This window comes from Ambystoma mexicanum, chromosome 4p (assembly GCF_040938575.1).
Source record: "Ambystoma mexicanum isolate Mex_15411 chromosome 4p, UKY_AmexF1_1, whole genome shotgun sequence".
Lineage (NCBI taxonomy): Eukaryota > Metazoa > Chordata > Amphibia > Caudata > Ambystomatidae > Ambystoma > Ambystoma mexicanum.
In genome coordinates, this window is record NC_090927.1 from 1,253,049,928 (window position 1) to 1,253,064,357 (window position 14,430).

Genomic DNA, 14,430 nt, shown 5'->3' on the forward strand with positions numbered 1-14,430 from the left:
TCCCTCGGTTCCATTTGGCTTCAGAAATAACTTGACAAAAGTTACACAAAATCTTAATTTATTTCTGTTGACTGGTAAATTGGTCTGCCAGTAAGGAGGGTGCATTTATCAGGGATTTATGAACCTCAGTAGTGCATTTGACCACCGCAAAATCTATGGCTGGTTCCGAGAGATTTAGGAATGGATTCTACACTTTTACACTACATTATGCAAATTGACACAAATTTGGAATCTAGAATCAGTTACAGACTTCGAGGAATGATAAGGTATTTTCTTGTGAGGAGAGGTGTCAGCAAAGGCAGTGTACTAGCCCCCAACCATTATGGGGAAATAACTGGATTAGACTGAGCTCTAGTAACTAAAGACACTCAAAAGATCATTTTCTTCCTCTTCGCATATAATGCAGTTCTTCTTACCAGTTCTATGTTAATTTAATGTGCCTTAGGAAACATACTCTTAACTTAGCCAGAACAAAGATGATACACGTAGGTAAGAAGCGACAAAAAAGTTCTATAAAGGCCCATGAATAGGCTGCACCATTATCTTAGAAGTGAGAATCTCAGGTGATAGGTCCTGGATGACTCTGTCAAATAACTTGTATATACAGTTAAGGCAATTGACAACAGTGATTTTGAGTTTTTTTTATAGGTTGTGAGCGTCTGTTCTTGACGCACTTTTGAATGTATATAAAGCCAAAACAGTATCAACTATAATGTACTGTAGTGGAGTGCGGGAAACAGATTTTTCTACAATGGAAACGACCATTTAAAGCCATTTTGGGCTTAAATCCATTAGCCCCTACAGCAACAACTAAGTATGTGCATGCAGAATGGAATTGTGGAAATTTTAAGATTGTGGGAAGCAATAAGGCAAAACCAAGCAACTCTGATAACCCAAGTCATACAGGAGAACAGAGTGAATAGCTACAAACTGTGAGACATGATTTGTCCAAGATACTGATGCCATGTGTTTGATTATAAAAATAATCTTACAAAGAAAAACAGATTGCAGGTCAAATCAAGTTTAAAAGAAAATATTTGGAAGATTGCAATCATTGAACATTAGATGATGGGATCAACCTGTGAGACATATCTACCCTTCAGTCAAATTGTTAGGATTATGCCTTATTTGATTCTGGTTACCAAGTCAGAAGGCGCTGGATTTGGTCAGCTGTTGGTAAAGGCAGTCAAAGGTTGTGGAAAGGGTAATATGTCATGACCTCTGTAGTGGTCATGGCACATCTATTGAGATTGCTATGCTTGTGGTCACGGCACATCTATTGAGACTGCTATGCTTTTGTTCTGTCTTAAGTACAAGGTTGCTTCGCCAAAAACATTATTCTCTCGCATTTGAAGCAGTATTGATAGACAATGTAAGATTGCCTATTGTTTTATACTTTCAGCAGCTATTAATAAGATGAGAGTACTTGGCTATTTCAGCAGAGTGCTTGAGGGTAAGGAAATTAAACAAGATCATGAAAATGTCAGTATAGAATTGGATGCTCCCCTCCTCCCCCCCTACCCTCCGCGAGTGGTACAAGGAGTTTTCTGAACATATGTCTAAGTTTTAACAAGCGACATCTGGAAATGTTATATATAATTAATCAACTGTGCATGACTTTTTTAATTGTATACATATATTTTCTTCTGTATGGTTTTACAATATTTATCTAAAGCATTGGCAGTGTATTATGTAAGGAAGGCATGGTATCAAGAATAGACATACACAAGTGATCACAGTTCAAGGGTGTTTATTAAATTGTATAGGTAGGTGGGAAAAAACGCCTAATCTAAACCTAAATCTAAGATGGGAGCAAGCTACGACCATCCAATAATAATAAGGCAGTCCTAGTGGCGTCTTGTCAAAATAAAAGGGCCTATACTAAAATAAAACTATTGCCAATCCTTACAACTAAATACAAAAAGAGTGTGTGACAGTGTTCATAAGAACGAAAGAATTGTTCACAAATGATAAGTCAGAATGTGGTAGCCTCGGGTCTCCCTTCCCCACGTTTTGAGCACAGGGCAAGGCGGGACTCGCGAGCACAGGACACTCGAGCTTTCCAAGCACAAGACGACAGTTCAGCTTCAGGTATCAGGACCTTTGGTGGTTAAGTCTCTTTTTTTCCAAAAATTCTCTTTTCCGAGGACCTGATGGGCTTAAAAAAAACAAAAAAAAAACATAAGGTTTGTTTCCATTGTACGTTGGGTGATGCTTCTTCACCCCTGGGACCCCCTCTTCCGGGCTCAGACCCCTCTCGAATGTCAGCCTCCCTCCCTTGGGTTCACTATGGCTTGTATGCAAAGATATTTTCGCCTATCGTATTCACAAATCTTAATGTCTTTTTAAACAGTGGACATCCCTCTGTCGGGTTCACTCTTGCCAATCTTACAGTTCCTTTATTTCCCTTGGTTTCTGATCATTTTCCGGTCAAAGACTTTCAAATGTACAGAGGATTTAGTAAGACCCCTGTATGACCACTCCTTTCTTTTGCGGCTCTCCTACGGCCTTCTGGCATCAGTAGTTTCAGCAAACGTGGGATTAACCAGAGTCTCGCGAAAGAGCACCCACGTGGTACCGGACCGCTCTGCAGCTGGTTTTCCCTTAATGTTATCAGTTATTTCTTTAATCTGCCATTTGCGACTTTTGTTCAACACAGTTCGGTTTCTTATCGGTTCTCTGCTCGACTCACCGGCTGTGATGAACCGCTTGGCTTTTCTGGTCTCTCGAGTAAAGGCCGGTACTACGGTAGCAAGCGTCTCTCCCTGTTCTGATTATCAGTGTAGAGCGTGCTCAGTGTACCGTTGACATCTGCAGCAACACACACTAGATATTGTTTGCGGTCTTACGATTCCTTCCACAGAGGCTTTGTGGGTCTGGTTCGGAAAGGGCAAGGTTGCTTCTCTCCTTGCCGTCCTGTCGGTTCTCAGCACCTTCCTCCTCTTGAACTGCCGTGCTTGGGTATCTGTTTTGTTGTGCCGTCTGCCTTGCTCTTTGTGTGCTCTTGTTCTCCACCTTTTATCCATGTTGAGAAGGGCAAGGGCTGTCAGGTGTGTGTGTGTGATTCTGGGCAATTGCTGTCAGGTGTGTGTGTGTGATTCTGGGCAATTGCTTGACTTTGCCCGACCCTTGTGTTGGGACATGTCAGGCAAACGGCTCAGGTGTTAGTCCATTGTCTTTTGTACTGTGCGGAAGTGTTTGTGTCGGAAAGGTGGAGGCGGGGGGAGGGTCTAGAGTTTGAGTATCCTACATGGCAGGATCAGGATGGCGAAAAGGTGTTAGAAGGGGTATACTGAGTCTCACCCGTCTGTGTCCCATCTCCACTCCCTGAGGACCCCGCCATCCAGGTGTCCTCCATCACTAGTCCACCCCCAGGAACTGGATCCAATATCGATGGCCATATCCTGGCCACCTGGATGACAGATCCCTGGGGAGCAGTCAGGGAGACACCTTCAGGTTTCTCACAACTGCAAATGGAAAAATCACACTGGTTGGATCCTATAGCAGTGAGTGAGGGAGCACTCAAGACACCCCTCAACCCTCAATCGTTGTAGTATCATTTATTTCAATTATCTATGAGGAGAGAACTATGACTCACAATTGAAATTCCTTTTAGTGAACAAGACCATTCAGACTGAATTGCACTGTATTGATGATCAATATTATTATATACAGAGAAACACATTATGCAGTGTACAAACCATGCACAAGCAAGTCTTTTTGCACAGTGCACACAGGGGAATCAGTTTTGGTTGGTCCCAATGTTGCCATTAAGAAGACCAGCAAGGTAAAGTGAGGTGCCAGGAACACACAATTTGGTAAAGTTGGGATGCCAGGATTGGAGCCCGTGTTTTTGCCTAGAACACATATTTGGGAATTAGAGAGCAGGGTGCAAGTCTCCCTTAATACCTCGACTGATTGCACCCATGCGCAAGAGACATTATTTAGGCTCTAAAAACAAAGTATTAACAGTCCTCTGGACCTACACCGTTTCACTTTTGAAAGCACTTTGCTATGTGAAAAAATGTAGTTGGCTCTTGTTGCTGCTGGGAGTCAATGGACAGGATGTGTGCCATTCATGATGCATGTACAATGTGCAAGAAGCATGTATGAGGCACTATGGGACAATGGAGGATAGGGGATGGGGCAGAAGCTCACAGGGGTACTAGAGCACTGATGGACAAAGGAGTCAGGTTTTGGAAGCCCTTACCTGTAAATGTCCAAAAGGAGACTGACGCAATGAAATATAATATACAGTGGAGTTGGGGCCAAAAAACAATGGACCAGATAAAAGGCATTTCCTGCTTTCCCTTCACCCCCCATTGAGCAGTGTTGGGGTGGTCAGGAAAGGTCCCCACGAGCATGAGAGGTTCATGTTGTACGCGCCATTTTGATGACTGGGGGTGCGGCAAACTGAGCATGATTTTGCAATTTCATATTTATCAGTATAGTGAATTATGGATAGGATATGTTACTTTAGTAGTACTGAAGTGTTGCTTTGTATTTAATTTGATATATATTAGATCTGCCTACGTGTAGAAAGATAAAATGCCAAAACTTTCAAATGAAATGCAAAAATACGATTCAAGCATGGTGCGCTATGAATTGTCTAGAAACCGGGCAACAAGGAGTTTTCCATAATGCGCATGCAAGGAACAGGAGAGGTTAAAGAGAACCCACTGTGAATAGAATATGAGAGTTATTAAACATGCACCCCACTGATCCACATACACAGGGAATCCATACATCTAAATTTAGTGGGTTTCTTTTTACAAACGGGTTAAACCACGCAGTCGGGGGTTTTGCAAGGTGAATTTTAAAGTGACTTAGAGAAACTGGTTTTGCAGAGTTGCAGTGCCGGACGATAGTCAGCTCTGTTAAAGGAGCCAACCATGGATTTTAGGGCCTGGTAGTATTACAGAAAGCAGATGTAACCTCTTAAATTAATGGGGGCTTGACAGAGGGTTCTGACCATCTGTTCGACCAGAAATAAATATAGGGTTATACAATGCCCGAGGACATGGTGTTCGATACTCAATTGTTTTCTCAGGGTGAAACTAGAGGCCATACGTGCTGAAGTGGTAGTCGTATAACTTATAATTTCAATGGGGCCAGTAAACGGGCGCAGAGGAGATGGCCATCGATGGTTCGAAGAGAACTTGTTTGCTTAGCTTTTCCTCATATCACTAACGTATCGATGTGCAATCACACTTAAGGTTAAAGGTCTTAGGCCAGTTGTTACTAGTAATGTATTATGTTTGCTCACAAATGTTTAACTGTTTGATGATGTCATGACCTACCACAGACAAATCCTAAAAGGAGGTGTGTTTTGCACATGAGCTGGAGATGGTAGTTAAGATAACGGCTACCAATGAGAATGTAGGAATTGTAGAGGGATGGGATTTCTTTGAAGAGGTTTTGTCGTGGCGATGGTTTGTAATAAAATATATGGCAGGATTTTAACTGTTGCAAAAATTGTATATTATGTATCAACCAATTGTATATAATGACCACCAGTCTGGCTTCAGAGCAGCCAGAGGCATGGAAACTGCTCTCCGGAACACACGTGATGACCCGCTCTCAAACCTGCATTCAAACTCTCCCTCTGTGCTCATCCTCCTCGATCTTTCCTCCACCTTTGATAAGGTCAACCATTCCATTATAAATCGGCTTTGTGAAACCCTAGGCATCACTGACCGGGCACTGGATTGGCGGACCTCCTTCCTCTCGAATAGCCCCTCTCAAGCTCACTCCACTTGCGGCACCCCTCAGGGTTCTATCCTCTCGCAGTGGCTCTTCAATATTTACCTTGCCCCTCTCGCCCACCTGATCTCCACCTTCTCTCCTCACTTTCAATGCTACGATGATGACACTTGGCTCTCCTTTAAGCTTTCCTCGTCTTCCTCCTCTCCTTTCTCTCTCATTCCAGACGGACTGCTATTCGGGCATGGTGCACTTCCAATGATCTCTGCCTTAATGCCAGTAAGACTGAGATCCTTCTCATTGGAACTGCTGCACCCTCCTTCCCCCCTACTCTCTGGCCACCCTTCTTGGGCCCTGTGAGAAACCAAAGGGCCTGCTAGACCTCAGGGACTTGTCATCCAGGTGGCCAGGACACAGTCATCACTTTTAGATCCAGTTCCTGGGGGTGGACCAGTGCAGGAGGATCACCTAGCTGAGGAGTCTTCGGGCAGTGGGCCTGAGGTAACCGATGGCGTCCCGCTGTATTCCTCCCTTTCCCGTACCCATGGATCCCTCCGAATTCATGGGATTCTCCCACGTCCCGACTCCCGCTTTTCCAGACATACACTGGGCCGAGGAAGAGGACGACAGAGTAAACATGATAACTTGTACACATCACATTGGAAATGTACCGCTAATTGGGTCAGGCAAAGTCAAGCACTTGACTCGAAATGCATACATCTGATAGCAATTAGCTCTCCTCATATGGATAAAAGGTGGACACACAGAGACACACTCTGAGCAAGGTGGAACAAGAGTAAGAGCAGGATTTCTGGGGCGAAGGCAAACCTATGGGACCTGAGCAACAGACCTAGGGACGACCACAACGGGTGGAGAAACCCAGCAGTTGTCTGCAGGAGGTTGTTGCCTCCAAAAGGCCACAAAAGACATGTGGAGAAGACCGAATCCAACAAGAAGGCTGCATTGCCTTTCAAGGATGCCGGCGACCCTCCGAGGTGACCGATCAAGTTGGGGAGGCGAGGCTGAGCCTGTGGTACTAACCTTGACTTGCAAAATGGAAGACAAGAAAGAAACGCACACAGCCGGTGAGTTGGCAAGTGACCTTAGAGACCGGTGTGTGTGCTGAAGAAAGATTGAAGTGGCAACAATATATCGAACTATTGAAGCCTGCAGGCATGTGGATGTGATGTGAGGAAAGGCAGACTTCCAAATTAACTTTGAAGTAACGATAGCTGGAAGGTCAGAGATACTGAGTAACGGAGTGGTCCGGCGAAAAAAAGTAGCCTACTCGAAAATCTCAGTGAAAGTTGAAAAGTTTGTAGCGATAAAGCGAATGAACTGTGAAGCAAGACAATTGAAATTGACCCCGAGGCGAGGGGAAAGAAAAAAGGCGAACGTTGAAATTTGGTACATAATATAGTAAACTACCCAGACCAGGAAGCACTGGGGTAAATAACCTAAGAGTGTGAATTGCAAACAGGAAGTCGAAGTGGTCCTGCAGAGGTCTGTAGAAAAGAAGCCACACACATTTGAAAGTCTTCGACATCAGAAAACAGTCCAAGCCCGACTGAGGAAGACCGAAGGTGAAATAAGTTAGGGGAAGGGAACCCCTAAAAAAGGTGAATCAAGCTTAGTGAAGGGAATCCCTGTAAGTGTTTCATTTTGCTGTGAAAGGTCAGAGCCCGATCGAGGGAGACTGACGTGAACTTTTTGGTGAACTGTGCTTTTGCCTTAAGAGGTCTGGTGTTGGAAGTTGGAAAGTAACTTTAACATGGAAGGCAAGGCAGGCCTCGATCCACGTTTTGAACCGCCTTTTGTGTTAAGAGCCTGAGCGGGTCATCTTGTGTACAGGGACCGCCTTACTCATGCTGTCCAACGTGGGGAGGAGAGCTGACGCTGCCACATTTATTCAATAGATTTGAACACTGACTTTCATTTGCAAAGATATTCCCCTTTTCACAATTGTTGTACAAGATATAGGGCAGGCATTAGGTTTTGTTAGCATAGGCCATTTTGATTTGACTGGGACTGACTAGGACTGTTTTATTTATTATTTGATGGTCGAGACTACTCCTATTTTAGCTATAGGGCAAAGTAGTCGTTTCTCCAACCCCAATGAAACTTCAGTAAAGTTTTCACAAATTGTATCCTTTGTGTCAGTGTCATACTTGTGATACCATGCCTCTCTTACAGCCCCCTCCCCTCACCCTCTTGTGAGGGGAAAAAACCTGGCCGTCATCTTTGACCCCCCCTCTCCTTCTCACCTCACATCACATCACTGATCTCGTCACAAAATTATACTTTCAGCTTCACCCCTCGGAGGCATTCTCACTTTCCTCACCTTCCCCTAGAAACTAGGCCTCCAGAGCTCTGGTTCTCTCTAGGCTGGACTACTGCAATAGCCTCTTCCTTAATCAGCCTCTTTCCTCCCTCCGCTCTCTACAACTAATCCAGAATAGGACTACAAGACTCATTCTTGGCCTCAAGCTCAGGGTCTGCATCTCAACAGCCCTAGAAACTCTCCAATGGCTCCCTGTGGCTGCAAGGAACACATTCAAAACCCTCTGCATCATCCACAATGTTTTATGGGGCCACACTACATCCAACTCTCTCTCCCTAAAAACCTTCCTGCTAGAACTCCTTGTTTTTCTCACACTAACTCTCTGCAAGTCAGACCCTTCTCTAAGCAGACAGTGGAGGGATAGATCTCTTTCTTCAGCAGAAGTCTCCCTTTGAAATGGCCTTCCTGCCCCTCTCCGTCTTCAGCCGGATCTCCTTAAATTCTGGAAGCTTCTCAAGACCTTCCTTTCCTCCTCCTCATTCCCCTCCCCTGCTAGATCCACCTTCCTCTATGTCTGGTTGCCGGTTTCCCTCATGAGCATTACTGGGGCCAGGCCCTCCTACGACCAGTCTCACCCTCACCCCTTTACCAGCACGTTCCCTCAGCGCTCTTCCCAGATTAGCCTACTGAGTCTGGTCCACCTCCCATCCCTCGCACTAGTTGGCCCCCATCCCTTGATCCCTGAGGACTTTGCTGCCTGGGCCTCCACTAGCACTTGCCTAGCCCCTTGGCCCTCTCCCGCTGCACTTCTTCCTTTTCCCTCTCCCTGCATTTTCTGTCATTGCACTTGCACGATCCGAATGTCACAAGGACTAGTGGGACCATTATTGTTATTTTCTCCCCTGTAACTCGTTCCCCCTCATCTTGTGGCGCCAGGAAACACTTTTTGATGTATTGGCTCCATATAAATGCTCAATAAATAAAGACTAAAAGAAAAAAAAAATGGATGTGGTTCGTTGAGACGTGGGTTAGTTTGGCTCCACAGGAGCATCTAACAGCCCCCAAAGGATTGGACAAAAAACTTGCTTTACCTACAAAACGTGCACTTGTTCCTCAGGTGGTGGACCCGCTTTGGATTAAGGTAATTAGGGTTCCGCCCCCACAGCAGCTAATTGACAGCAGGGTTTATTTTAAATAGTTCTGCCATAGCTCTGGAAGAAAGTTGCAAGTCTCCAAAATGAGATGTTGAAATGGAGAGCATGCATGTCAAATAAGAGAAAAGATTTGATCCTGAACAGGAAGTGCTATTTTCTGTATGTTCTTTTCACTCACGCCGGATAAACTTAGACATGCAATACCAAATATTTAGAAAATAGTAAATTCCAAGGAAATACCAACTTCATGATTTAAAACATGCGGCAAATAATACTTACAGGAATAAATTAAAGCTGGAAAGATTGGCTCATTCCTCTCTTGCGCCGTTTCAACCAGCATCCTCAGTGGTCCTTTCGGACACAATACAGCTATTAAATCTGCAGATAAATATAATCAAACAAATTACTACAATCAAGAATAATTCCAACATGACTACTATCTATTTCATCAATCAAGTACTATATCCAAATATTGAGGTCATAACAGCAAAGTAGATAGATTACATTCCCTCTTTAGAATTTAATATATTTAAAGGCTGCCATTTACAAAACCATCTTTAAATACAGTCTGGTGTGTTCCCCTCATTGCTACAAACAATTTCTTCTCATATTATCTTTCAATTTGTCTAGTTCAATAAATGCAGTGTTTTAACCTAACAATATTTAAATATACGTGGTATTTGAAGTTTTTGCTTTAAGCACGAAGAGGGGAGGTTAGGATTTGCAATGGATACGTATACTCCAGTACTTTGTCTATGTCCCATTCACTATACACTGGTGGCACACCTCACATCAGGATAAAGGCAGCATTCGCCAAAGTACATTTCATGCACTTATTCAAAGCTTGCACAGGCAACCACTGAAGAAAGCTGGCTTGGTGGAATGCAGCATCTCCGATCTGACTGGCTGACCTATAAAAGTGTTACAAGTTTACTTTTCCGGCTGATTTGCCTGTTCTGAGATATAATACATCTAATGTACTATATGTGTACATGCTGAACTTAACTGCTTTTGCTACCATTTGGCCACCTATTCTGGTCAGGGTTTAGGTTTAGTTGTGATAAAAACAGGCAGAAAGCATATTCACTTCATGCAAAGTACAAAGCCTTGTTTGTGAGGCTTGCTAAATTAACCAAGCATTTGGTAACTGTTGCAGAGCACAAAAGACACTGGTGTACATTAAATAGATTGCTCAATAATATTAGGGACTGTGAAACTAGCTAAATTAGTACTTTTTAAGTAATGCCTACAGGTTTTAATCAGAAACCTTCTCCCTAGTAGGACTGAATTGTGTCTGGGGTTGCTGATGGTACTCTTGTTCAGGGAAGAATTGCCTAGAACTTTGTTGCTGGACCTACTCAGTTGTAGAGCCTCCTGAGTGCGGGTACCCCCCATAGAACAGGTTATTTGAACCATGTTCATCCTCAGCAGAGGAGGCACCCACACATTTATATATTTTGTAAAACTTTGGATTTTACTCCAAGTTAACAGGGGTAATCCAGACATGGATTGTGTGCTCACTGTGCCTAAGAGAGGCTCAGCTTCACCTCACTAATTAGGCCCAACCAGGTCAAACCACGTGTTTGAGGCTTCTGATAGGATTTGGGGTTGTTTTACCGTGGATGAAATGTTCGAAGGAGAAACGACCAACGTTTATTCGTTCAAAATAATCTTTGCTCGTTTCCCCCTTGCACCCCCACCCACCTGCCAACACACCCCCGCCACTCCCCCACCCCCTTACTTACCTACAATTCCGTCTCGTTGGTCCCTACGATGCAAGTTCCCTTTCACTTCGGATCAGTGAGCGTGGTGTTGCAGGGGACACCCCCCCGCAGGGACACCCCTCCAATGTTTATCTTTTTTTTTTGGACTGCGGGACAGCTGCGGGACACACACCCGCTCACAGTATATTAAGCGGGGTTTGGAGGGACACCCCCGCAGCCCTAATACGAATCCAGATGACCTACCCAACCAAAAGTCCCAAAGAAGGTTGAACATTTGGTGGTACATTCTTTCAGACTTTTGGTTGGGTAGGTCATCTGGATTTGGTCATTTTGGCCGAAACCTCTGATGGCAGTCTTGTTCAGACAGAGGAGAATTGCCTTGCATTTCAGTGCTGGAGCTCCCTTTGTGTGGGGTGCAGTGAATTAAAATGTAGTTGTGGAGCCTCCGAATGGGGTACATGCCATATAAAAGGTTATTTTAACCATGCTCATCCTCAGTAGAAGGGCTCCAATCCTCAGAAGAAGGGATCACACATATATATATTTCAATTGTGTTTGGTTCATTCTTGTGAAGATTCTGTTCATTTTAGTGAATTCTTGTGAGAGCAATGAATGCGCACAGAGGAAAGGAACTGAAAATCGTCTTCAAATAGGTTCATGTGGTAAGCTTGTTTCATAGTTTGCTTGGCGACACATGTGATGAAGCAGGTATATGGCTGCACTTACCCACTGAAGGGTTCAGCACCTGAAATATTTCAGCAGTGCGTGCTTTTCATATGGCTAACATGCATGACACTTCAATGAATAGGTCCAGTTGCTGATATGTGGGTTTTTGTACACTGAGCATTAAGAACAGAAAGCCTTACACAAAGTTGGCATTTCTTTGTTTGAAGACATTTATTTTAAACAAATGGTTTGGGAAAATGCCTCTTTGGTGTAACGCTCACTTGGTTCCCACGGGGGCGCTGGTCTAGTCTGGATTGCTGTGGCCTCTTCTAGCGTGATGCGCAGGACCCGGAACACCGATTGGACAGGACCTCCAAATCGTGCTTGCCTGGCCCGTAGGAATATCCTTCTGCAGATGAGAAAGGGGATTAACAGTCTGCAGAATAGTGTGCTAGCTCCCCCCTTTTCCCCTTCGTTCCTCTCTAACTTCCTCCAAACCCCGGTTTAAGTTCACCTTATGGTTTGGAAGGATGAACTCTCCATCCTGCTTCTGGTGCAGGGGCGCGCGTTCGTCCAGTTACTTCACTGGTTTTCAGAATGGCGCTGGCAAAATCCACTTGACTTTCTTGAGCGATGCGCCGTAAGTATGAAAGTTCAAAGTTCAAGTGAGGCCCCCTTTATGTTGTCTTTCTAACCTGTGATCTGTCCTTTATTTCAGGTGCAGAATGAAGGCGATGCGTCGAGGGGTTAAACTGCCGAGGTGAGTAGTGATGAGGGCGATCCCTCTAAATGTCCTTATCATTCCCCAGAAATGTCTCTTGTCCTTTCCCTATAGGGGTGCCGGGGTACGGTACCTGCCAACGGGGCGGCGCCGACCCGAAATGTGGAAGAAAAGCCGGTAAGTATTATGGCTGTTAATCAGGCTTTCCTTCTGTGTTCCTTCTGCTCACCTTTTGTTTCTTCCTCTCTCCCCTAGGTGCAGAGATGTGGCGTCCGATGCTGACAGCCGCGATGGAGCCGGGAGATGTCTCGAGGACAGGTGAGTGAAGCGTGGCGCTGCAGCGAGCAACGGGATGCTTTTAAATGGAAGTCTTTCTTCAGGGATGCTGGCGAGAAGATTCCGGATGCAGGTAAGAAGTTTGAAATAGTCCTTGGTTTTCACCTTTCTCTTCTCTTCCTTCCTTGCAGGTCTTCCAGGTTCGAGGCTGGCGTGGCTGGAGTCCAGGAGCAGGAGCAGACACGGTGAGCGTTAAGCTGCAGGAAGCAGAACAACGCGAAGCATGAGCTGCTGTCTGGGCGTGGCTTAAATAGCCTCCAAAGAAGTCCCAGGTATGCATCCTTCCCCAACTAGGTATGTATCCTTCCCTGGCCACGCCCGAGTGAAAAAATAGTCCCTATGAAAAAATAGTCCCTTTCAGGTCTCAGGGAGGCCTGAAGTGTGCAGCATGGTCTGCATCAGGTAAGTGCACAAAACACCTCCCTTTAGGAGCCTGGCGCCTATGGCGCCAGGACTGATGTCCAACATGAGCCTGGCGCCAAAGGCACCAGGACTGAGTCCAAAGAGCCCCTATAAGGGGCCACTGGGCTTTTACCCGAGGGCATGATGCCTGCTTCCGGGGGTGCTGGGCCTGGCCTGGAGCTCCGGGGTTAGGCATCATGACAGCACTCCCCCCCCCCCCCCAAGGTCGTTCCTTCTGGAGGTTTCGGTTTGTTTGGGAAATTCCGATGGAACGTTTTTACCAGCCGAGGTGCATGTACGTGATCACTGGGTTCCCAAGACCTTTCCTGAGGCCCGTACCCTTTCCAATCAATTAGATAGAAAAGTTTTGATTTTGAGATCTTAGAATCCAAAATGTTCTTCACCTCGAATTCAGGCTCCCCATCTATCTGAATCGGTTCTGGTGGCTTTGTTAATCTGGTTCCTGGGTGCACTGGTTTCAAAAGTGACACATGAAAAACGGGGTGAATCCGCATGTTAGTTGGTAGATCGAGCTTGACTGCCACTGGGTTGATTATAGCTTTGATCGAGTAAGGGCCTAAATACCTTGGATTAAAAGTTCGAGGCCCCTTGAGTGATAGGTGTTTGGTAGCCAACCATACTTGATCCCCTATTTGGTATGGAGGCGCCTCTCTTCGATGCAGATCCGCATTCTTTTTGTATTTCCCTTTCGCATGTTGCAAATGTGCAGTTGCATCCTTGAAGGCTTGAGTAATCGTAGAATGCAAATGGTCCACTGCGGGCAATTCAAGGCTCAGAGGTGAGTCCAAGTCTGAAGTACAAGGGTGATGTCCATATAGGGTATAAAAGGGGCTCTGACCAGTTCCAGAGTGTATCGAGTTATTGTATGCATATTCAGCCACCCATAAAATGTCCTTCCAATTACCCTCCGATTGGTGCAACATACATCGTAGATATTGTTCAAGGGTCTGGTTCGTTCTCTCCGTCTGACCATCGGTCTGTGGGTGGTGGCTGGTCGAGAGTCTTACGTCGATTTGTGCCAGTTGACAACACTTTTTCCAAAAATGAGAAATAAACTGGCTTCCCCGATCGGAGACTAGTATGGACGGGAATCCATGCAAACGGATGATATTTTCGAGGAATTCCTTGGCAAGAACAAAGGCTGAAGGTAATCCTTTCAACGGAATAAAGTGGGCCATTTTGGAAAATAAATCCACCACGACCAGAATAGTATTGTAACCATTACAAGAGGGCAGGTCCGTGATAAAATCTAGTGACAGGGTGTGCCAAGGTGCTGGTGGAATGTCTAAGGGCTGAAGAAGACCGGTGGGTCTTGTCTTTTGACCTTTGTTTTGGGCACAAACTCCACAGGACATCACGAAAGATTGAATATCCTTTCGCCAGGAAGGCCACCAGAATTGTCGTTTAACCTTTTCCTCTGTT

General features: G+C 45.1%; 1 protein-coding gene across 1 annotated transcript in view; it reads right to left on the reverse strand.

The window, feature by feature from the left end:
- PSEN2 (presenilin 2) overlaps positions 1-14,430 on the reverse strand; it is a 609,714-nt gene that overhangs the window by 308,434 nt on the left and 286,850 nt on the right. The window contains exon 7 of the mRNA XM_069606926.1: positions 9,418-9,516. Coding sequence (XP_069463027.1) covers positions 9,418-9,516 — 99 coding nt within the window. The remainder of the gene's footprint in view (positions 1-9,417; positions 9,517-14,430) is intronic.